Source organism: Anopheles ziemanni, chromosome 3 (assembly GCF_943734765.1).
Source record: "Anopheles ziemanni chromosome 3, idAnoZiCoDA_A2_x.2, whole genome shotgun sequence".
Lineage (NCBI taxonomy): Eukaryota > Metazoa > Arthropoda > Insecta > Diptera > Culicidae > Anopheles > Anopheles ziemanni.
The window spans coordinates 30,731,005-30,753,622 of record NC_080706.1 but is presented as its reverse complement, the minus strand read 5'-3'; the positions used below and the strand labels follow the sequence as shown (position 1 = coordinate 30,753,622).

At 43.6% G+C, this 22,618-nt stretch overlaps 5 protein-coding genes and 2 non-coding genes across 8 annotated transcripts in view; 4 read left to right on the top strand and 3 right to left on the bottom strand.

Moving 5' to 3' along the window:
- Positions 1-114: 114 nt before the first annotated feature.
- Positions 115-687, bottom strand: LOC131287763 (U1 small nuclear ribonucleoprotein C). Its single transcript, XM_058316846.1, has one exon. It carries the CDS (start codon positions 659-661, stop codon positions 206-208), a length of 456 nt encoding a protein of 151 aa, XP_058172829.1. The 5' UTR covers positions 662-687; the 3' UTR covers positions 115-205.
- A 1,396-nt stretch (positions 688-2,083) lies between these two features.
- Positions 2,084-3,506, top strand: LOC131287026 (deoxynucleoside kinase). The gene is made up of 5 exons (XM_058316039.1): positions 2,084-2,245; positions 2,312-2,645; positions 2,730-2,848; positions 2,927-3,078; positions 3,144-3,506. Exons 2-5 carry the CDS (start codon positions 2,329-2,331, stop codon positions 3,294-3,296), a joined length of 741 nt encoding a protein of 246 aa, XP_058172022.1. The 5' UTR covers positions 2,084-2,245; positions 2,312-2,328; the 3' UTR covers positions 3,297-3,506.
- A 1,352-nt stretch (positions 3,507-4,858) lies between these two features.
- On the top strand, positions 4,859-12,601 carry LOC131289659 (condensin complex subunit 1). The gene is made up of 7 exons (XM_058318956.1): positions 4,859-5,049; positions 5,122-5,575; positions 5,658-6,381; positions 6,464-6,862; positions 6,939-9,176; positions 10,170-10,545; positions 12,483-12,601. The coding sequence occupies exons 1-7, from the start codon at positions 4,935-4,937 to the stop codon at positions 12,548-12,550; spliced, it is 4,374 nt and encodes a 1,457-aa protein (XP_058174939.1). The 5' UTR covers positions 4,859-4,934; the 3' UTR covers positions 12,551-12,601.
- On the top strand, positions 9,312-9,393 carry Trnal-aag (transfer RNA leucine (anticodon AAG)). The gene has a single exon. It is a non-coding gene; the product is annotated as a tRNA-Leu (tRNA).
- On the top strand, positions 9,970-10,051 carry Trnal-aag (transfer RNA leucine (anticodon AAG)). Its single transcript has one exon. It is a non-coding gene; the product is annotated as a tRNA-Leu (tRNA).
- Positions 12,602-13,108: 507 nt separating the features above from the next.
- Positions 13,109-18,593, bottom strand: LOC131286877 (sorting nexin-12). 2 transcript variants are annotated; one of them, XM_058315884.1, is made up of 4 exons: positions 17,802-18,593; positions 16,430-16,525; positions 15,434-15,644; positions 13,109-13,318 (listed from the first exon to the last, which is right to left on the bottom strand). In XM_058315884.1, the coding sequence occupies exons 1-4, from the start codon at positions 17,976-17,978 to the stop codon at positions 13,296-13,298; spliced, it is 507 nt and encodes a 168-aa protein (XP_058171867.1). In that variant the 5' UTR covers positions 17,979-18,593; the 3' UTR covers positions 13,109-13,295. The 2 variants fall into 2 exon arrangements, with proteins under 2 accessions (XP_058171867.1, XP_058171868.1); XM_058315885.1 differs by lacking the exon at positions 13,109-13,318 and having other exon boundaries at positions 15,379-15,644.
- Positions 18,594-20,428: 1,835 nt separating this feature from the next.
- The window catches only part of LOC131286106 (modifier of mdg4-like), a 51,978-nt gene continuing 49,788 nt past the window's right edge, over positions 20,429-22,618 (bottom strand). Inside the window, exons 4-5 of the mRNA XM_058314977.1 lie at positions 21,491-21,804; positions 20,429-21,417 (exon numbers count right to left, since the gene is read on the bottom strand). Coding sequence (XP_058170960.1) covers positions 21,079-21,417; positions 21,491-21,804 — 653 coding nt within the window. The 3' untranslated portion in view covers positions 20,429-21,078. The remainder of the gene's footprint in view (positions 21,418-21,490; positions 21,805-22,618) is intronic.

The following is a 22,618-nucleotide window of genomic DNA, read 5'->3' as shown; positions in this document are numbered from 1 at the left end:
TCAGTGGGATTTACGGGCCGGACGGTGAACTAAAACCAAAACAGATTCCCATCCCAATAAAAGTTATTCGCCCTAAAGGAAAAGAAAATGTCAAACAAACAGATCATGGACGTTTACACTAAAGAAGTTAGGTATATTTCAATAATTGTGTTACATTGTTATTTAAGCTTACTCAGCAAAAAGTGAGTGAGGATTCCGCTTAGTTCTAGCTCTTGCCCAACTGCGGTGGTGCTGCGTTCATTACTGGGGGACGCATTCCCAAGCCCATAGGTGGCATACCCATGGTTGGCACCATCATCGGAGGTGGACGCATTCCCATCATCGGCGGTGGCAGCGGCCCGTTCGGTCCCATCAGCAGCGGCGGTGCACCGGTCGGCATACCGGGAATGATACCGGGTCTAGGAGGCATATTCATTGTCGGTGGCGGAATGGAAATGTTTGGCTTCGGTGGCCCAGCGGTGAACGGGTTCTGGGCAATCTTTCCTGCCTTGTACGCCGCCGTCGTCGCATCGATCAGGTGTTGTGCCTGCTCTTCCATCCACTTCTGGTAGTAGAATTTCACATTGTCCTTATGTTTTCGACCGGTGCAATGCGTTTTCCGGACACTTGGGGAGTCATGGGTGAGGTACGTATCGCAATAATCACAATAATATTTCGGCATCGTATCGAGTGTACTCCTTCGCGATGCTAATTCCAAACAAAACTAAACATGACTTCATGACAGCTGTCGTTCGAACAGTCAAACAATTCGGTAAGGGTTGTACATGGAGTTAGATTTTGTATCGATTTTACAGCTCACAGTAACAGTAAACAGCTAATTACAACATACATTTAGTTTCGTCAAGAGGTGTAATTTTTACATTTCAATTTATAAAATGTTAGAATACATTTTTACAAAGCATAAGAAGTTTTAACTTATCTAGATATAAATTTATCGTAGGCAACCTTGAATATGTTTTGCTCTAGACATTTCGTACGAGTCAGCCAATTGTTGTTTGTTTACTTTCTGCGGCGCAGTGTTTTTACTTCATCTGCAGTTTTGGTGATTATAATGCGTGTTGGAAATAAACTGCCGATATTTGTAGTTCTTGTAACAGTTTCAGAATGTTGGTTAAATCGTGCGTTTTAGTTTTGCGATCGTTCGGTACGATTCGTTACAATCAACTTGGTAAGCTTATGTGTACCTAGTGGTACGAGGAGGTTATGAGTGTTTTTGTAAAAAGGGAAGAACATGTCGTACATTCTGTAAAAATACGACTCTCGCAAGAGATAAGAAAGAGAAATACACCCCAGTTTCACTAAATGTGCACTATTTATAATGTGCTTTTGAGAGCTGTTCAAGACACGTTAGAAAACGAGCATATTTAAATTGATCCACTCCACTCCACTGAAAGTGATTGTTTAGTACTCCAAAACAGTATCCTCTATAGTTTTCGAAGAAACAAGATTTCATTATATACGCATCATCCTCACCCATGATCAGTATGCATTTCATCACCTCCTTTTCCTTTAATTTATTCCATAAATTTAGAAAAATTGCTCAGAGCTGATCCTTGTCAACTGTGTAGAACCAATTGCCCTGCCGTAATGAGGAGGTAAAGTAAATTCGTATATAATGCTTATGCATATTTAAAGTCTCTTTCCAAAATCTTGCCGGTAAATTAGCCCTCGTGTTTTTATCAGAGCTTACTCAATATAAACAAATTTCTTAAGAAAAAAGTATAATGAAAGTTCAAGGTGTATATAACATCGATTTCTTGAGTGTCAGTTATGTGTGAGATATCAAGAACTCCCCTTGGAGATGTAAACGAGCCACTATTTACAAACACCAGCCGTTGCTGGAAAATCAGAGTTCTTTGCATTTGAAAATTGAACACTTTCCTTTGGCTCAACGACCCTCTTATGAAATCGCGTAATGTAATTTGCTTTGGAACGAATAAAACATATGGTACAGGGCGTAATAGGCTGCGCCAATCGTTTGCGCAGATGACGCAGGTTTTGGCGCGGATCGCCCGCAGCTGCCAGTGGTTTGTAAACCATCGATAGTTTGTCAAACTCGGTGGGGTGGCTTTTCGCGCCCAAATTTTCTTCATTCGTGTTTTCCATCTGCTTGCGTGTCGACGCCTTTTAAAAGAACGAGCTAATTACTTGACCTGGCCAACCTGGTTGGCTTGAAAATTCCCCTTTTACATCGTAGTGCATAGTAGTGAATCACTTCAATAGTGCTAGATAACTTGATACAACTGTAAGAACTTTTAGTGTTTGGATATTTCAGCACTTCCATCATCGCACGGTGTTTCTATTTTTGTAGGACGCAGCATTCACACGATGCCACCGATTGCGAATGAAAAGTTGGGATCTAGTGGCAAAAAGCCATTCACGGTGTTTGTCGAAGGCAACATCGGGAGCGGTAAGACGACCTTCCTGGATCATTTCCAAAAGTTTGATGATGTCTGCCTGCTGACGGAACCGGTGGAAAAGTGGCGTAACTGCGGTGGTGTGAATTTGCTGGATCTCATGTACAAGGAGGCCCACCGCTGGGCTATGCCCTTCCAAACGTACGTTACGCTGACCATGCTCGACATGCACACCTTCAAGACAGACAAGTCCGTCAAGCTAATGGAACGATCATTATTCAGTGCTAGGTAAGCGTTTTTCATTTCTTGAAAAATCTTGTAATTAATCTACCCAGCATCATCTGATCAACGTGCTTTTGTTGTTTGTTGTAGAAATTGCTTTGTGGAAAGTATGCTGGCATCCGGCTCGTTGCACAGAGGCATGTATAATGTTCTGCAAGAGTGGTATGAATTTATTACCTGCAATATTCATATTCAGGCGGACCTGATTGGTATGTACAACATCATTCACTAGATAAAGTAGTTGCGAAACAATATTGTATGACGTGTGCTTCTATTCTTATCACTAGTGTACCTTCAAACGAGCCCCGAAGTTGTGTACGAGCGAATGAAGCAACGCGCACGTTCAGAAGAGAGTTGCGTTCCGCTTGAGTACCTCAAAGAGCTTCACGAACTGCATGAGAACTGGCTGATCCACGGAACATCGCATCGTCCTGCACCGGTAAGCACAATGGCCCCCGAAAGCAAGCGATGTAGCAATTCTCTCAAACTTTGCTTGTTTTACAGGTTCTTGTGCTGAATGCAGACCTTGATCTGAATACGATCGGGACGGAGTACAAACGGTCGGAGACCAGTATATTGAAACCAATCTTAATCGAAAATACCAACCATCATGCTATTCTTACATCTCCTTCCAAGCGCGCTAAAACTGACTATTAGGGTTGGTGAGACACGGTCGCGCCCATAAACTTATTAGTTAGAGTTAATTTGTCATATCCAGACTTTACCGTAGGCAATAGCTTTTGCGTAGTGCATTGTAACGATTAATTTTGTGTTTTACTACAAGTATGATTAAGGATGATGTGTTGATACACGATGAACAATGATAATAATTATAAAACCAATAAACATCCCAAACAAATTTGTAAATCTCTTTTTATCTTAATTGCTAAGAGAATTAATTTGCCATCATTAAAAATTGCAATCGCATCGAAGTAGCCGTCGTTTCATGACATATCGGTGCGGAAAATGGAGACCTGTAAAATTTGTGGAAAGAAAAAACGGAAGGATGTCCGGTTACCCTGCGAAACGTTTCCGGAACTGGACATTGCATCGTAAGCTCGAAATCCACTTTTACCTGTTCACATAATCTCTTCATCGTTTCTCATAGCTTTGAAAATGATGAAGAAATATCACGCTTTCTGTATCGATTGACGCAAGAAATTATCGATTCGAAGGACTTTTCCGACAACAACATAAATCGTCTATGTGCAATTCATTTAAACAGAGCGAAATATCCCAACAAAAAGCGGCTACATGATGTGATCGATGATTTAAAGGTTAAATTGAATGTGAACCCAGAAACTGAGCCCAATAGTGTTCATCTTGAGCACACAAAGCAAACGCTTACTGAAAAAAAATTAAGTAAGAGTAAAAAATACGACAAACAGGACAAACAGTTAAGTGCTCAATCGTTTATCAATGTCCCAGAAATACTGCTAAAAGGTAAGAAGCACTAAAACAAACTTTTTTCGCCAACCTAAATTTTACAACGTTCTGATTTAATAGAGAAAAGAAGTTCGATCAGTACAATCACCTCATACGAATTCACATCATTGGAAGCTTCTGAACCTCTTCATCAATCCGAGGCATTAGCAACGGAGGAACGAATCGATAATGCAGAAGCATCCACAATGATGCAACAAATTTTCCTCAAACATAGCCCTCCTAAGCATCGTGAAGAGAGTTCCAAGGATAGTTCCTTTGACGCGCTCACAAAAATTGTTGCAACCAGCCGGAACAAATAAATACGTACGTTTAGTAAAATTTAAGATCGTTTTTAAAAAGTATTTAATGTTTCTCTAGGACATGTAGGAGCACAAATTACAAAATAACAGTAATAACGAACATTTTCAAATATATTCACTGCCCTACACCTCGGGTAACTGTCAAAAATTCAAAGTCCGTAATGCCAGTTTTACTATTTTAAATGAATACGATTTCTCTTCAGTCTTTATTTGCATTTCCAAATCATTTCAAATTGGTTAGTTTTGTTTTATTTCTATAAGATTAGATATTTAACTTGAAATTGTAGATCAAAGGTGATTTAAAGTTGGAAAATCGTGTTTTTCTAAGAAACATTTGAAATCATGTATCGATAGAACTACGTTGGCAACACTGCTTATCACACCAAGCCATGAATTTGTACCAAACGGCGGCTTGGCAGATCAGCCCATTATTTACCCATTGGATAGTGTTGCTTCCATTTTGAAGCTGCAAACAGAAACAGGAAATTAAACTCAAAAGAAACGTTGTCTATCGGTTCTAGTGTACTGCGCACGCAATCTAAGTGATGCGATGGAGTGGCAATTCGTAATACCTCAGGCACGCGCAGAGCTGCTGCGATCTGATAGGAATAACTACTGCGTCGGACGGGTGCTAAACGCCGCCGAGGTTCCAGATGCGTTGAAGGGTATGTTTAAACGGTTTGCCACGGGGTGGAGCGTGGCAGCTAATGTGCTAAGAGCGTGTGTTTTGATTGCAGCATCTCGAATTGGACTACAGGAAGGACCGTTCGGTATATTCGATCACTTCGATACGTTCTACTCAGTGATCGACGATGCGACACAACTGTCCGGTGCGCATCTGTTGCGCGCCTACGATCAGCTCTATGGCGCGATCGATAAGCTGGGCAAGATAATGGCAGAAACGCTTTCCCGCAAGGAGATCGAACAGGAAGATCGACTGGCACTGCTGAATGCGGTGAAAATGTTGGCATTTCTCATGAACGGAGTGGTGAAGGTGGTCGATGCACACGTTAATGCCGCCAACGAGAAGGTGATGGCGAAGAAAAGTAAAAAACAAACCAACAACGAACAGGTTGAGGCATTAGACTGGGATAACAAACGGTACCAGTGCATCCTGCAATTGTACAACCTGATGCAGCTTCCACTGGAGAAGCTATGGGATCCACCGGTTTGCGAGGAGTCGTTCGTGGAGTAAGCAAATTGCGCAATTTAGTGAGTGGTTTTATGATTTCTTATCCAATCCATTCGCTCTTTCATTTTCTCCTCGTAACAGTGTGGTTTGCGATATTTGCTACCGTACGCTGGAACAATCGTACGTTCGAAGTCGCAACACGGCCGACAGCGTCTTTCAGATACTCGGTACCGCGATTAAGCGCTTCAACCATTCGTTGTCGTTCCCGGTGCGCATCCTGCAAATCCTCGAACATTGTGAATCCGCCATCCCCTCGATCGCGGCTGGTGTTTTGCTTCTGTACGAAGAATTTGGCATTGCCACAGTATACCCAGTGATCATCAAGGAGATCATCGAGCGGCTTAGCATCGACGCGGCAGACAATCAGACCGCCCGCTTCTTCAGCCAGTTCCTGATCGAGCTGGGTACGTCGGCACCGAAGCTGATGATACCGCACCTTTCCACCCTGAGCGAGGAACTGCTCAATCTCGAATCGTACACACTGCGCAACTGCGTACTGCAGATAATGGGCGAAGCGATAATGAGCGAGCTGACGTCGGAGGATTTGACCGACGAGCTAAAGGAGACGCGCGACGAGTTTTTGGAAGACCTGCTCAACCACATGATGGACGTGTCGGCACACGTACGCTCGAAGGTGCTGCAAATCTGGCTCCAGCTGAAGGAACATAATGCTGTCCCGTTAGCCTGGATTCACAAGGTGCTCCAGGTGTCCGTGGAGCGCTTGGAGGATAAGGCGTTGCTCGTTCGCAAACAGGCGATTGGGTTGATAAAAGCTTTTCTCGAACACAATCCTTTTTCCGCTAAGGTGGGTTTGGGGAGCAGTCGAATATATGTCGATTACGGCACTCGTTGTTACCAATGCCATTTTTCGTTTATCGTTTTTACAGTTGTCGTTAGCTGAACTAAGAGCACAGTACGAGGAGGAGGATAAACAGCTGCAGGAACTTCGCACCAAATTGGTTGAGCAGGACACCAAAATGAAGGCCGTTGAGGAGGAATGGGAGGATATCGTGGTGCAAATGTATCCTTCGGTGACGGAACTGTTCGCCAAGGAACCAGAGGACATCGAAAGCGCAACGGATGACGATGTGAAACAGCTTTCCGAGCAGGTTGTGTCGCTGCTCAAGGAAGAGAAGTATCCGGAGTTAGTACGCCTCGTTCAAAGGGCCGACTTTGCTCTCGGCAATCGTGAGGAACGTCAAGAGATGACCTTCGAACACCAGTGCATGTACTACATAATGCTGCTGAAGAACTATTTCATTCACAACCACATGGATAACAAATTGGTAAGTTCGATTTTTTAGTGCTTCTACTGGCGATGGCCAATGTAACTGATGTTCGATTGTCCCATCTGTTTTGTAGAACGAAGAATTTCAAAAGAAGGAAAATTCTGTCAATTTCCTTCACGATTCCATTCGCTTTTCTGAGTTGATTTCCAACGCGGTCCCCAAGTTGCTGGAAATGCTCATGTCCAAGGCCCAGTCGGACGTGCACGGTGCGATAGACTTCTTCACGTCGGCCTACCTTTTCGGCATAAAGGGAACGGAGCAGGGCATGCAGCAGATGCTGTTTCTCGTCTGGTCGAACGATAAAGAGAAACGAGAAAATGTAACCGCCGCGTACAAACGGATCCTGTTCGAGACGAACCTGCAGGGCCGTGCGCACACCGTGAAGGTTGTGCGCAACCTGAGCCAGTTTCTGACGAATCTCACCTGCGGTCACTACACCGCCATGGAGGTGCTGGTGCAAGAATGGGTCGAAAACGGGGACATCGATGCGCAGATGATTCAGGTCCTGTTCGAAATCTACACGATGAAACTGGACCAGGTGACGGCGGAAGAGTCCCGCCAGGCGCTCCAGCTGCTGGTGATGGTTTCGGCCGCGAAACTCTCGGTCGTGACGGCCAACGTGAAGCTGCTGGAGACGATCGGGTTTGAAGAGCGGGGCCGCACCGATCCGCGCGTGTTCGTCGCCACCCTCGAGCTGCTGATGAACTCCGTCGCAATGCCGGCTAACACGTCGAAGCACTACAAACGCTACGAGCAGACGGCCCCGACCGTGCAGACGGTGATCGAAATCTTTGTGAAGCTGTTCTTTGCACGTGCGGTACAAAACTTTGACGACATCGGCACGAAGGTGTTCGATTTCATTTACAAGATGGTCAAATCGCCCGACCTGCTGTCGCAGTCTGTCATGGTGGCATTATTCGAGCGTCTGAAAAAATTGTCAGAAAGTGTCCAGCAGAACGCTGGCCCCGATGCTGATGAGCCGAGATGTTCGCAGGCCAGTCAAATTGTGGGTGCAACACAGGAACACGATTCGCGCGTTTCATCGACACAGCAGGGCGACACACAAAGCTCGAGTTCGGCGCAGATACTGCTGCGTATTCCGAACTTCTTAGCTTCACGGTTCATTTTCACCGTCGGTTACGTGGCCATGCGTGAAATGATTTACCTCGACATCGACGTGTACAGCAATATGAAATACCGGCAGGAGCTGAAGGATGAGTTGAAAAATCAGAAGAAGAAAAATGCAGCCCTTGCGGACAACACGACCAGGGTATCGATGGCCTCGGTGAACGGTAAACGAAAAACTGTCTCCCTCGATGTTTCCGCCAGCAATGCTCTGAAGCGCCTCTCCGGTTCGACGACTGGTGCGGCAGGCGGAGGAGCTGGACAAGAGCAGGTCGAACCAGAGGAGGAGCTTCTTAGTGGTGCGACGGCTGAGGATACGGTGGCGGAAGAGATTAATTACATTTGCGAGAACGAAATGCTCTACGGACGGAACAGTCTGCTGAATCGATTGATTCCGACGGTGCTGGAGGTGTGCAAGTTCCCCAACCGGTTTCGCGACGAGCTCCTGCAAAAGTCGGCCGTTCTGACGCTCATCCGCTTGATGGCGGTATCGTCGAAATTCTGCGAGGACAACATGCCATTCCTGATGAACATTTTCAAACACACCAAGTGCGCCAACATAAAGTGCAGCATTGTGATCGGATTGTCCGACTTTACGTTTCGCTTTCCGAACGTCATCGAACCGTGGACGAATCATATGTACTCCACGTTGCACGAGGAGGATGTCGAGCTGCGGCTGACGGCGGTCAAGATGATGTCGCATCTGATCCTGCACGAGATGATACGCGTGAAGGGTCAAATCTCCGAGCTGGCGCTGTGCATCGTCGACCCGGTGAAGGAGATCCGTACCATCACCGAGCAGTTCTTCAAGGAGATTGCTCACAAATCGAACATCCTGTACAACGTGCTACCGGATATCATATCGCGGCTTAGCGATCCGCAGCTTAAGCTGCAGGAGGAGAAGTACCATATCATAATGCGCTACATCATCGGGCTGATCAACAAGGATAAGCAGATTGAGAGCCTAGTAGAGAAGCTGTGCCTGCGGTTCCGTGTGACGAATGAGGTACGCCAGTGGCGTGATATTGCCTTCTGCCTATCACTGCTGTCGTACAATGAGAGGACGATAAAGAAGCTCAGCGAAAACGTAAGCTGCTTCAAGGATAAGGTTCAACATGACGAGATTTACCAGTCCTTCCGAACGATCATCAGCAACACGAATAAGCTGGCGAAGGCGGAACTGAAGGTAGGTGATCATTATTTGTTCTTTAAACAAAGTCACATAGAAGTATGAAAATGTATTGTCGATGCATCTCAAAATAGCTTCCAAGGAAAGGGATCTAGATTTAAATAGCGGTTTATGTTGTGGAGAGGGTAAGAAGGTAGCGTGGCCGAGCGGTCTAAGGCGCTGGTTTAAGGCACCAGTCTCCTCGGAGGCGTGGGTTCGAATCCCACCGCTGCCAAGTTGATTTTTTTTTCCATCGGGATGGCTTATCTCGATACGAACATTTTTTATTCATTGCTTCTAAATTATTCGTATTCTGAAAAAAGTTGGTTAACATTTTTTTAAAAGACTAATTAATTGCCACTAATTCAAAGTTGTGTTATTCCGATTCATCTATATCAGTAATGCATAAAGAACAAAATAGTAAATCTCAAAAATGTGAAGAGAGGCCGACGATTTTTTTTTATCCACGCCAATGAAAGAATCATGAAGATTCTTGCATATTCATGAGGGTTTCGAAAGATTAATATCAAAACATTTTAGCGTGTCCAAAAATAATTTGACTCAGAAAGTGCTGTCTAATGTATGTGTTAAATTCAAATTAGTATGGGTACAGATTTGTATTAATAGTTTCAACAGTATTTTACGGCAAAAATTGCTATCTTTTACCATTGTCAATTGGTATGTTAAGATAAATGCTGGAACTACTTAGCCTGTGCTTATGTTTACGTGTTTTGTGGGTATGTTGACTACAACCCTGACTGGCTGGAAGGGGAAAAAACCTGTGTGTATATGAACCGCAGAACTTCGAGCAGGTAGCGTGGCCGAGCGGTCTAAGGCGCTGGTTTAAGGCACCAGTCTCCTCGGAGGCGTGGGTTCGAATCCCACCGCTGCCAAAGGTGAAATATTTTTGCATGCATCAGATCGAGCTTGTTGTTTTTGTTACTCTTATTTTGTAATACATATTATTTAATACGTGTTTCTCATATTTACTTTGTTTTCATTTTTTTTCAGAGCGTTGTCGCGGAATTTGAAGCTCGATTGAAAGAATGTCTGGAGGTACGTGACCGAAACGCGGGAGTTGTCGGTGAGAACGCGGGATCGAGTGACGACGATGGCGACGGCGAAGTGGCTTCTACATCCTCGAGCTTCTCCCGGGGCAGTAAACGTCAGAATACGTCGCGAGCAGTGAAACCGAGCCAGAAGGGAAAAGCGGCAACTGCTGGTCGCGGAGGAAAGGCACGTGGCGCCGCAAGGAAGCAGGCGGTGTCGTCGGACGAGACGAGCGACAGCGAGGAGGAAAATCTACCGCCAGTCGCCAGCTCCCGTGCGGCAGCCCGGGCACGCATAAACAAGAAGATTACGAAGGTCGTCGAAAGTGACCACTCAGGTAACACACGTATGTCCTCCCGTCGGTTAGCCAAAGTAGATTAGAGCAGAGTTAGGGGTCCTAAGGAATAGGCTTAAGCTTCCATACGGTCTCCAACACGCACGCGCACTGCACTCTACACCTGATTGAATGTGCCAAAAGAAAAGCGCCTCAATTAACAATTAACTCTAGGACTTGATCCTAACGCCACCTTGATCACAAGCGTTCGCGTGTGTGTGTGTGTATTTTGAGCGATCGTGCTTGTAGTGGGGTTTAACCTCTTCTATTGCTCTCTTGAATCGTGAGTTAGACCTTGCATTGAGCCATCGTTGTTCAGATATGTTAGACTATTATCGGAACCTTAGCCATACTAGAGAGCTAAGCGTAATACTAGCATTCCAAAATGTGGTACAATGTAAACATGTAGCTGTAGCCTGGTATCGTATGATCGACGACGTCGAACGGAGGAGGTGTGTTTAAATAGCACAATCATTAGGTAATAGAAGATAAAGGAAGGATTTTTATAAATCGAAAATAGAACTTCTCGTATGTCCTGTCCCATATCCCTACTTGGTACTGTCCTGTCGTGTGTTCTTTTGCACTTTGCTAATTTGCACCACCACCATTTGGGCGAACGGTTTGTCTCTCTATCCTGGGCAATGGTTTCATTTACATTCTATCATTTAAAAAGCGGATTTTACGTGTATGCTTGACTGTGTGTGGTCAGAATACCGCCATTCCGCCAAGGGACCACCATATTTCTAGTAACCGACGTGTCGTATCAACATATTAATATTTTTGGTGAGAATATAAACATCCAATATACTCAATCTATGAATCATATGAATGTAAGCAACTCTCACATTATTTATAACGATGTATAACTAAAAACCGAGAACACCACAACTCGTGCTCTGCTTTGAGAGCTTGTGCGTCGTGTGTATGAGTATGTGTACGTGTGTGTGTGTGTGTATTTGCACTATTGGTTTTCCTCTTTCTATTTCCCTTTCTTCAACTTTACTTTCATTCTAGACATCGAGCCCGACACTAGACGTAAAAAGAGGCACACGCTCGCGGAAAACTAAATAGGAAAATGGCCACTAAAAACACAACTCCTCCTTACTTTGTGCTGCAAAACTACTGCTGCTGCCGCCTGCTACTAATAATAGGCTACTTATTTTTCCAAAACGATCTACAATAACGGCCCAATCGGAAGCACAACCGTGTTACGATCGATCGTTGCATACTCATGCTCTTCTAAACTTGTGTGCTAGAACAAAATCATCCGAGCAAGCTAGCCGTTTTCTCTTTTACATTATGTTCTAACGGATGCTATAAGACTTTACAATTGTACATTTAACTGTTTCCGCGAGTGTTTGTGTGTTAGCCCTTTTGTGTGTGTGTGTGTATTATGTAACAGATGTTTATAACAAATAATTAGTCGATAAGAAATATAGGAAAATATATAGTTATTCTTAAGTGCACAAATCACTGAGCAAATCACTGACAATTCTAATCAGATTCACAAATGGTTTGGGGGTAAGGTGTTTTCCATGGGCAGCGCCATTTATTTTCGCGATCGGGATTCGTTCGTTTATGTGCTTTCCACCCGTGTTTTATGTGCTATGTAACTAAAAATAAGGAGTAGGTTTTCACCACTAAGGTAGTTCTATTCTTTCCAGAAATATTCCGTTGAAAGGTCCATCTTTTTAAAGTAGACTGAATCCTTTCACTTACTACTGCTCGTACATTATTGAGAGGTTTTAGTACTAGCAGCGTTGATTTTAGAGTAAAATTATGGACCAGAAGATTTTATTTATTTATCTCTCGATAGGAAGCGAAGAACCCTCTTAGACATGATTTGTTGGGATAATCCTGAACCGAATAATCCGAATAATTTTGGGTTTCCCAATTTGCTTTTATTGTGTTCTATATTTTATCTGTTTGTTTAATTCTAGATGATGATGATGATGATAACAGTGGCGGTGTGGAAATTCCGCCAAAGAAAGGCAAATCCAAACGGTAGAATCGACCTCCGCTGCTATCTGCTTACTTGAGTCGCCTGGGATGCCACCCCTGACGATGGTTGATGGAAGGTTTGCTGTTGTGACAGAGCTGGTTCCCTGTACCCTCTTCCTTTTCCCGTTGACCTCGCAGCTACATTTGTACACTACTACTGTTGTTATATTGCGTACCGTGCCCCCTAGTGTTAATAATTTATTGTACGAAAACGGGTGAGTTCTACCCTGGGTGGGGTAGAGTGTTACATGTGGCAGGTGTGTACAGAAATATACTTCAGATATCTTACCAATTGCGAAAGAATTCCAGGTTCAAGTTCCAGTTTCCATTTTTCCACGAACAAAAACGAAGCCACCACAAGCTAGGAGAAAAATGTATCCGAACATCGGTTTTCGACGCCCTGAATGTCGTTCTCTTCTAACAAGATGATTAATTTCTTCAACCAATCCTTTTGGTACAAACACACACTGCATTTTCGAAACAACCCTCACAAATCGAACCAGACGAGATGCATGTACGTAATCAAAGAATGCTTTTTATTATTATTCCAACAAATTTTATCCACCAATAGTTTCTGATTCCTTTTTTTCTGTATTCACCCTCTTCCGACCCGGTTTTTGTCTGTCGTTTCTCGCTCCTTCTTTCTGCCTTCGCTGCTCCGGGCTGAGAGCTCTCTGTCCTGGCGGGTGTGGGGCGCAGGAGGAGCGGAGATCTTGGCTTGGCTGCTGGTCGGAGGAGCATCTTCAACTTATTCATTTGTCCACCGGGAGGATTCCTGAGAATGGAAGGGGAGGGAGTGGGTGGTACACACGTTATGTTGACTCTCATCTCATGTTGTATCGGGCGCTTCGTCCACAACCATCTCGTCTTCCGTTCCTCCAGCTCCCCGCTCCCACTGCGCCTTCCCACTCACACCTAGCTCACTTACGCATAATCTTTACTATGTGTCCTTGGTAGGTAGCCCGATATCTACACTGCTCTGATCCCCAAAATTGTTTGAAAATAAAGATGGAAAACCTTTCCGCGGTGAAAATGGGCAAACGGTCCGAAAACAAAGTGTGTGCATGATCATGATGAATGAGTAGCAATCATAGCAATCGCATATCTAGTAACCTACCTAGAGATGAGCCGATCCAGAAAACAGGAGTGATCTGTTGCAATGACAGTTAGTTTGTATTTTTTGTTTTTCGTTTTATTTTTCATTTACGCTTTTGTTCTTTTAACCTCTCCTCAGGCCCCGTAGTATTTCACATTATTGCTAATAACAGAATTATGTCCTCGAACAGCTCGTTCCCCGCAAAACGATTCCTTTTCTTCATAAACAAATTAAAAAAAAGACTTAAAAAACACACAGGGAACACCCCACCCCCTTTTCCGCTATTTTCCACCAAAACACGGCTCTTCCAACGCCGAGGGGGGAGGGGGGAGGGAGGATGATGGTTCTAGAGAATAAACTAAATATCACCTGACACACAGATCTCGCTTGATTTACTACCTCGCCTTGTTGCTAAGGAGATAGAGCCTGTGAAAACTTTGATGTTTCAAGAAAAGGACTTTTTTTTCTATTCCACACCCATCCATCTTTCATTCATTCTTCTATCTTTTGCTTTTGTTTTTTTTCTCTCTTCTTTTTTTAAATGATTGTTTTTACCTTTCCTTCCGTTCACTTTTAACTGAACTACTTTTCCAAAGTAACGACGAGAAGATTGTTACATTTTACACATCGATGGGAATTCCTTTCCAATTATAGGATGAGCAAAACAAAAGATACAAATTGGGAAAGAGAGACAAACAGGGAGCCGCTGGAACGACTGGGAAAATATCTTCCTACCAATTCCTTCCACTTTTTTTTATCAATCGTTCTAGATTCTGGTGACAGTTCTTTTTTATATTTTTTTTTTTTACTATTAATCGAAGGAGTTGTTCTTACTTTATTTACTTGTAATGTTATGATACACTGACTTTTCCGTTATCTTCAACCCAGTTTACATTCGATATTTTTGAATGCGGTTAGGGGCGTTTTATTTCCTCAAACCTCTACTGCTCCTTCCGTTTATCTATCGTAAAAGGGGAAGTAATTTCGTTATGTGTCGCCTTTGTTGCCACCCACTCCTCCCTCTGCTCCGCTATTACACGTTCTTCATTTGCATTTGCCGAATTTTATTCGCCAGTTTCAATTCGTATGTCGATCCTAACTATTCGTTTGTATGTTTGTTTGTTTGTTTGTTTGTTTTTATGACTGTCTATTTTGGGGACTGTTTCACACTAACAATGTTCAGTACGATAACGTACGTTTTCAGACTCTAGTTGAACGGCCCTTTTATTCTTGTGAGAAGGATGTTTCAATATTAGAAAACCACTAAAGGAAATTTGATGAAAAAATTCGGAGCATTAATTATTGGCTGATTGTGTGTGATTTATCATAATTTTACTTGCGGGGGGGTGAAATACACCGAAATTTTTTTTTGAAAAAAAAGAGAGAATGATTTTTCTCAAGGAACGGGATATTTTTTTCTGGTTGTATCCTGGGCCGTGAAAATTATTAATATTCTAGCAAAAGTTCGTCTCTATTTCATGGCCTACATTTTCCCGGAGGAAAAATCCTTTCACCGGTTCCTTCCTATCGTCGACCTGAATATTGATTCGTTCTTCGTTCACATGCTGCTGCTCAACCTTCAACCAATGAATCCGTCCTTTAAAGGTTACGAAGCGCCATTTCGCGCCCCAAGCGATCCGTTTTTGCTAACCTTCCCTAGCTCGCTTTTTCTGCTCTTCTGCCTGTTTTCTCCTGTCCACCCTGAGACGCGCGCGGGATGGGCGTGTGGAGACGTGTGTGTGTGTGTGGGTGTGTGTTATCAGTTTTCCCGGTTTTACGTGTTGCGTATCTTACCGGGCACATAGTTCTTATCGATGGCCGGCTCCTGCAGGAACATATGCAAACACCGCTCGTTCTGCGCTAGCGGGTGGCCGGCGATTTTGTTGATGAACTGTTCGAGCCCTTTTCGTCGTTCCTCGATGAAGTTCTCGTCAAAAATGCCATCGTCGCCGCGGAACGGCATCTGGCGCTTCCAGGCCTTACCCGGTAGCGGGGGAACCACGATCTACAAGACAAGGAAAATTGAGAGGGTTTTTCGTTATTCGATATTGTTGTTTAAGGCAACATTTATAATACGATCACAGCGAGAAGTATAACAAAATTTATATTTTTGTATTCGTAAAGGTATTTGTACCTTGATGAGAATGAGGAAAAATCATTATTGAAGCATTGTTTCAGGAAAGGAGCAGTAAATAAATGTTCGTGAGACTATGCCAGGTTATCAACGAAACAGCAACATTTCGTAACATTTGGTGATAAACTGTTATTTGTGTTTTTTTAACCTTTTTTCAAAGCTAAGAGCAAATTTATTTAACCGTTGTGTGCTCTTTTGACTGACTGGAAGCATTGTTCTAAAATATTGAGTTGCAATGTAATTTATTTGATGGCTTTATTGTAGACAACAAACGTTTAAAAGGTTGCCTCTAGCTATTGAGAATCTAGTTATCCCGTTATCTATTATGCTTCCGTGTCCCGCACTTGCAGTTTTCCGGTAAAGTAAGATGATGCTCTACCATTCGCCCGCTTAAAGCCATCCTACGCCCATCCGTTAGCACTTCGAATTAACACATAGATATGGCTATTTCTTTTTTTTCTAAGAAATTGCAAGCCACTGGAGACAAAGTAATGAATGCACCTCGGTCGTACCGGACGGCCTCCCAATGTCGATCGTTTGCTCTTACTTCAAGCTGCCGCAGGGTGGCGCATGGTGTGGAAGGACGAGGGAGACTTACCGGTTTGTGATGGAAAGAAGAAATTTAAACGAAACAAAAAAAAAAGCCAACAACTTACCTTACTGTCGCGCTCCAGTTCGTTCCTGAGCCATTCGAAATCGCTGTACCGTCGGCGGACGCTCGATTCTTTCACTTTGAACACCGGAAGGTTTGTCTGCAATCAAGGGGCGGAGGGGAGAAAATGAAACTTTAAACTAACTAAATCAAATGGCACACATGGATTTTTTTTTTTGAAAACAAACATAAAATTGCAGCAGGGTATTATCATTGACTGTAATAGCGGCGCATCTTTGTCAGCCACAGGGACCAAGATTGGTTATTGCGCCTGTAATTGGATCAATATCCTTCAGGGGTTCTTTGCCATTATCAGCCTGCAACGTGCGACACATACGGTCGTAAGTAGGTTGCGAAACCGCCCAGGCGCTTGCATATATAAGAATGTTTACGCAGATTGAGGATCGGTTTGTGTAACATAGGGGAGAGTTTAGGAATGTTAAACCGCTAAGGCTTATTGCATAAAATAGAAGTACAAGTACCCTTACAAAGTAGTGTTGTAACTAAATAATCAACACATGGTTCATTTGTTAATTTTCAAATATGATTTAAGCTTTTCATTTAATGTAAACAACTCAAAACGATGTGCAACATGTGGTTTTCCATAAAAAGAAAAAATAATCTTCTTTCGTACAAATGGCTTTGTGCTGTCACAACACAACAACCACCAACGGAAACACAATGAATGGACAGGGGGCGCAATGCGGGACAGGCTTATCGATGATTCAGGGGGTGTTCAGATGACAACGAGATAGGCGCCTCATTCCTCCGGTGAATCACGTTTCGCGATCACAGCCTACTCTTTCACTAGTGGTACATCCATCCATAATTTCCCTATTGTTGTGCCATATTTTTTGGGTCCCCATTAGACTATGGAAGATTTTTCTAGAACTCTTGCCTCCTCCGCAACCAGGCTCCCTTGAGGCTGATGAAGGCAGAAATAGCAGTAACGTAAACAAAGCGGGAAGCTAAACGGGCGTTGTATCCGTCCCAACCCGGCTGCATTCCAGCGTCTCGACGCTTGCGAAGATGGCGGGGATATGTGGCGGTGGGGAGGAGCCATTTTATGTGGCGCTTATCGGGCCCATTCTTCCCGCACCACCATGGTGGTGGTGCATGTATCCGTGACTGGAGCGTAAATCGCGTCCCTTGCGTGCATCTGCGCCCACCCCATACCATCCATGTTGGTCGAGAGTGAAAATGGGCACATGAGCACACTTTTCAGCCCCTCGGGCGACGATGGCGTGCATATTGAAAAATTAGAAGAAACAAGGAAACCAACAACACGCCCACTACGATGAGGATGTTGGGCTTGCTGCAAAGATACTTGTCATCCGGTTCCAGCGAACGACAGCTTCACAACACCATCTACTCACCCGCATTCGCACTTCGTAATCGGTGTAGCGCTTCTTTCCGGCCGCGATTGTGGTCATCGGGTTAACGACGTCAATCTCCAGGAAGTTGGCCGGAATTGCGTACGCATCGTCGAGGGTCTGTTTCTTCACGTTCAGTCGTCGGGTCGCGTCGGCCGTGTTGTCGGATTCTGCCATCATGATGTTGAAGGTGGTATCGCCAAGAATTACCGAGATAAACACTGCTAAATTCTATGCTTGCACAAATGTACGTGTTGCTCTAAGGAACGGAACACGCGAAGGGCGTAGGACCGATAACGCGTCGCACAGTTTGGATGTTCGGGATAATCACGGTTTTAACTTCTTGTCACTGACCCACGGCGATGGTTCTGTCTATTCCAAAAAGACTGCCGCTTATCACACCGGGCAGGGGAAACGGAATTATCAGAACGTTTTTATTTTTCAGTTCTTTCTATGCACACCGAACGATGAACCGAAAGAAAACAACATACACACGTACACGGTGGTGTCCCTTTCTTTGTCACTCTAGTGGGAGCTGCTGACTCGACTCGATAATGCGGCCACAACCTACAATCTCACATAATTGATTGTTCTGCTGGTTGTGTCCATCGGATCCTACCAAGTGTTACTACTTCCGTTCCCCTCTGGTGACGCGCGTAACTAATTCGATTATTACGTCGAGGGTCCCGGTCTCCGGTCGGGGCGAGCGGAGCGACGACGGAAGGAAATCCGCAGAAGAAAAACTCTCTGTACTCGACGGATTTTGTGTTAACTACCGATCTTCGTCGTTGCTAGCGCCCGCTTTACTTGGGCTCGGTGTTTATGTCCCGTCCACTACACTGGAATGCCAATCGTGCGATCTTTTGCAGGACCTGACCTTTTTGAGCGTTGAGCAAGGTGTATAAATTAGAAGGTGAAGTCGTCCAGTGTAAAATGACATTTCATGACTTGACATAACACTTCTGGGGTACAAGGTGTATAAATTAGAAGGTGAAGTCGTCTAATGTAAAATGACATTTCATGACTTGACATAACACTTCTGGGGTATTCATATGGGTTTTGAGGGGGGGTATCGGAAAAGGATTAGGCTTTTGACATAACTCTTCTCAAATATGGCACCCCTTCCAAAGCGACATAAAGTCACCTTCTATATTTATACACCTTGGCAGGACCTGACCTTTTTGAGCGTTGAGGAAAGAAAGCTGCAACTCGAAACTAGTGTTGACAGAATTGATATCGGAAGACTAGAAGATTCGATCCCATCTGACAGATCTAAAGATTTGATTCGGGATTCGAATCAGATTTGAATTGATTCAGACTTGATCTGAATCTATTTGATTTTGATGTCCAAATAGCGGTAGCGCCGGTTAGAAAATCGGCCCATGAGCCCCGGGCTCACCACCTCGACGGCGTGGGTTCGAATCCCAACCGAGACCGGACCCTCCCCTGTACGAGAGGACTGACTATCCACGTACAACAGGGAAACAAGTCTCGTAAGCCCTTAACGGGCAGGCATGACCAAGAGGTCGTTACGCCAAGAAGAAGATGTTCAAGTTCATGAAACTATTTTTAACTAATAAATAAAATAGAACGTCGATTGTCTGATCTGTTCTGCCATTAGATTTTACCCACGGATTGACAATGATTCAGACCAGGACCTGATTTCAATTTTTACCTGATTGATAAAAGGGTAAATGAGGTCCGGGCCTAGATCCTCGTCTTCCTACTACCCGGTTGACAGAAATTGACATTTTTGCTGGTACTATGTAGTTCCAGCAAGAGTCCCAGCAATCTGCCATGGAAAAACTTGCTGGTACTACATGACAGCAGCAAAAAATTTGAATTTTTGTCAACCGGGTAATTTACACTTGCAACTGAAGCTATGCAAAGCGCAACACATACATTCTTTTTGAATATTTGAACGCTAACGGTTCACTTAAAAAAACATAACGGTTTCAACGAAAAAATAAATACGAAAAAATATCGAAGAAGGGTGGTTAATTTTGGACCAATAAGGGTATATTCATAACTTAAACTGAATTACTAAACCTTAAGAAATGAACCTTTCAATACATATAGGTAGACCATAGCCTAAGCGTTTTCGATAGGCGTTACCTAGGCGTTACACAACGCAGTGTCACGCCCGGTGAAAAAAGTGTTTCAAATGAGAAGTCAGGCAGTTGATTTTAATTTTCCCTTATTACTTGAAATTCGCCGGAACTAGCTTGTAGCAAGGATGATTATGCTCGCCACCGCTTACGCTACGTACGATGGAATACTCGGTGCTTAACTTTGCAGAACAATTGCTCCACTTGGTCCGTCGTTTGGCACACTCCCAGTAGCGCATTCGACCACGTTGTCTGTTGAGTTTATAAACATGGCCCAAGTAAACAACCGTTTGCGTGCCGTTACTGCTGATGTGGAATTTCGGTTGCTGGTGCTGCCTATCTTGTTGAGCTGAAAAATAATTGAGGTAGAAGGAAGTAGTTGAGTATGTTTTCGTTAATCTCATAAATCGCAATCACACAAAATCCTTCTCCATGCAATGCAATTTCCAAATTGCGTCCAACAAATAAAATAGACATCTCTCTTCAGTTCGCAGTCATATATTGTGCGCCTTAATTATCGTCGATTTCAAAATCAATTGAATTCTTTAACATTCATTTTGGACTCGAGCAAAATTCACCAGAAAACAGTAAGATTACTTTTCAAACACACTTTTGGTTTCTTTTGTCCGCAACTATATTAACATCGCATCGAACGTGGCCGTGGCTTCCGAAACGACAGGAAATTCTTTTTTGTTTTCAGATCATTGTCATCACATATCATTTTTTTGTTATTATACAATTCATACGAATTATTTCGGGGTTTCCTTACGTACTTCCTTACAATGATAAGACTCGATATAAACTGGCACATTCGACGAAATGCAAAACCCCCTTGAAAGCGTTCCGCACGATGTTTCGAACACGATGTGAATCAGCTTCGCGGTAAATGTTTTGTTTAGTATGCAATGAAATCACAATAAATATGTATTAATAGTACGGAGTATATGATCGCTTACAGCGCCCCAGAATCAGGGAACGTGTGCTATGACTAGAGATAAAAAAATGAGACTTCAGCGAGCGAGGAATTACACCTAACCTAGCGACGAACCTCGTTCTAGCGTTCGTAGCACACACATTCAACTCGCTGCACGCTAAATTCTACTTTGGCACCTACTTAGTAATCTCGTGTTTGGCCGAAAGGGTAGAGCAACCCCTAATCCCATGTTCCCACTTTAATGTTTTATCAACTGCTGCTTCTTCACAAACAACGCATGGCACCGAAGCTTTCGTTTGAGGAATTTCTCAATCCCTTCGTTAATTTCTTCCCGGCTACAAGTGGCAAACCGGAGCTGTCGCGCCCGATGCAATAAACTGATCACACCCAGTAAGTTTCGAAATGGGTGCTGCTCGCCACTACTCCGGGACATCGGGGACCGAGGCATGAAGCCATACCAGCTGTACCGGAGAATGACCGTGTAATCGACGGCATGTTCCAACAGCAAGCGCATATGACACGTTACATTGTCCAGCGTGTTACCCTCATCCCGAATGACGGAATGTAGCATTTGTGCCTACGGAGAGAATGAAAAGAACCCGGTGAATTAAATACTCTTCGATGATCACAGGTCCCCCCTCTGGACTTACGCATTTTTCCGTGAATGAAGGATTGCCCAAGAGCAACGTATCGAATTCGTTCAGCTCGAGCACCGACCCGATTGGGAACGGTTTCTCGAGCAGGTTGCGCTGACTTACGCTACTGGTGGACATTTGAAACAGTTCCGCAATGTCCACCTTTCGCTTCCGGCCCACCACTTTCCTCGAGGGGCCGGTAGTCGGTTTCTTTACGGCGCTGGCGATGTCCTCCATCAGGTGCTGCTCGGACAGGAACGCAAACTCTCCAAAGTCCGTGCTGTCCTCTTCGATCTTGATGGCTGGTTCCATCATGTTGAAAATGGACACTGCGCGGAAAACGCAAGAGAGTGGTTAGACACAGCGATACACTATAGTCTGAATGTTATTGTCAAAATATTCGGAAACCAACAAAGGCATTACAGTTAGCTACGGTACTTTAAGGCTAAAGTTTATCGCTTCAGATAGACTGAGATTTATTTATGAAAGTTCTTCGTTAATTCTAGCTTCCCGAAATGGTGCTTACAACTCTGAAGCTCTGTATATGAAAGTTACTCTCTGGAATCCTACTATGAGCTTAAAATTCGATGATTTTGTAGAAAAAGATTTGCCCTTATATTCTCTGGCGTTTTTATCTGTAAAAAGGAAGAAACAATGTTCGATTAATAACTTATATTTCTTACTAAAAATCGGTTGAAAAGTTGTAATTTGTGTCAAATAAATACATTTTTGTTTGTATACTCACCATTACAAACTAACAGCATGCAACATTTTGAAATTTCATTTCAACCTTCGCTCCTTCGCAATAGAGAAAAAATATATCTTAAAATTAGCTTTTGATTTTGAATTAAGTAGAAAATTGACCATGGCAAAATTGCACTCATGTGTGTGAGTATGTAGAAAAAAAAGTTTTGTTTGCGTCCATAAGACAGGATATAACTTTCTTACAAAAGACACATTAGTTAGATAAGGCAAAGGATTCTTTAAATCATCAATTTCACATCAGTGAAAATTCTTAATAGCACTTCTCGCTTATTTGCTCGTGCTATCTCCATTCGCCGTAGACATTTTGCGACGTTCACGTCGGTTTTTAGAGTACTTTCGATTTCTCTTCCTTCCATTGATATACTTTATGACCATCGT

Coding starts and splice junctions, on each gene's coding strand:
- LOC131287763 (XM_058316846.1), bottom strand. CDS start 661: ATGCCGAAATATTATTGTGATTATTGCGATACGTACCTCACCCATGAC.
- LOC131287026 (XM_058316039.1), top strand. CDS start 2,329: ATGCCACCGATTGCGAATGAAAAGTTGGGATCTAGTGGCAAAAAGCCA. Junction 2,646..2,729: donor CGATCATTATTCAGTGCTAG/GTAAGCGTTTTT, acceptor TGTTTGTTGTAG/AAATTGCTTTGTGGAAAGTA. Junction 3,079..3,143: donor CATCGCATCGTCCTGCACCG/GTAAGCACAATG, acceptor CTTGTTTTACAG/GTTCTTGTGCTGAATGCAGA.
- LOC131289659 (XM_058318956.1), top strand. CDS start 4,935: ATGGAGTGGCAATTCGTAATACCTCAGGCACGCGCAGAGCTGCTGCGA. Junction 5,576..5,657: donor TGCGAGGAGTCGTTCGTGGA/GTAAGCAAATTG, acceptor TCCTCGTAACAG/TGTGGTTTGCGATATTTGCT. Junction 9,177..10,169: donor TGGCGAAGGCGGAACTGAAG/GTAGGTGATCAT, acceptor ATTTTTTTTCAG/AGCGTTGTCGCGGAATTTGA.
- LOC131286877 (XM_058315884.1), bottom strand. CDS start 17,978: ATGATGGCAGAATCCGACAACACGGCCGACGCGACCCGACGACTGAAC. Junction 16,526..17,801: donor ATTACGAAGTGCGAATGCGG/GTGAGTAGATGG, acceptor CCTTGATTGCAG/ACAAACCTTCCGGTGTTCAA. Junction 13,319..15,433: donor CGATAAGAACTATGTGCCCG/GTAAGATACGCA, acceptor TTCCATTCTCAG/GAATCCTCCCGGTGGACAAA.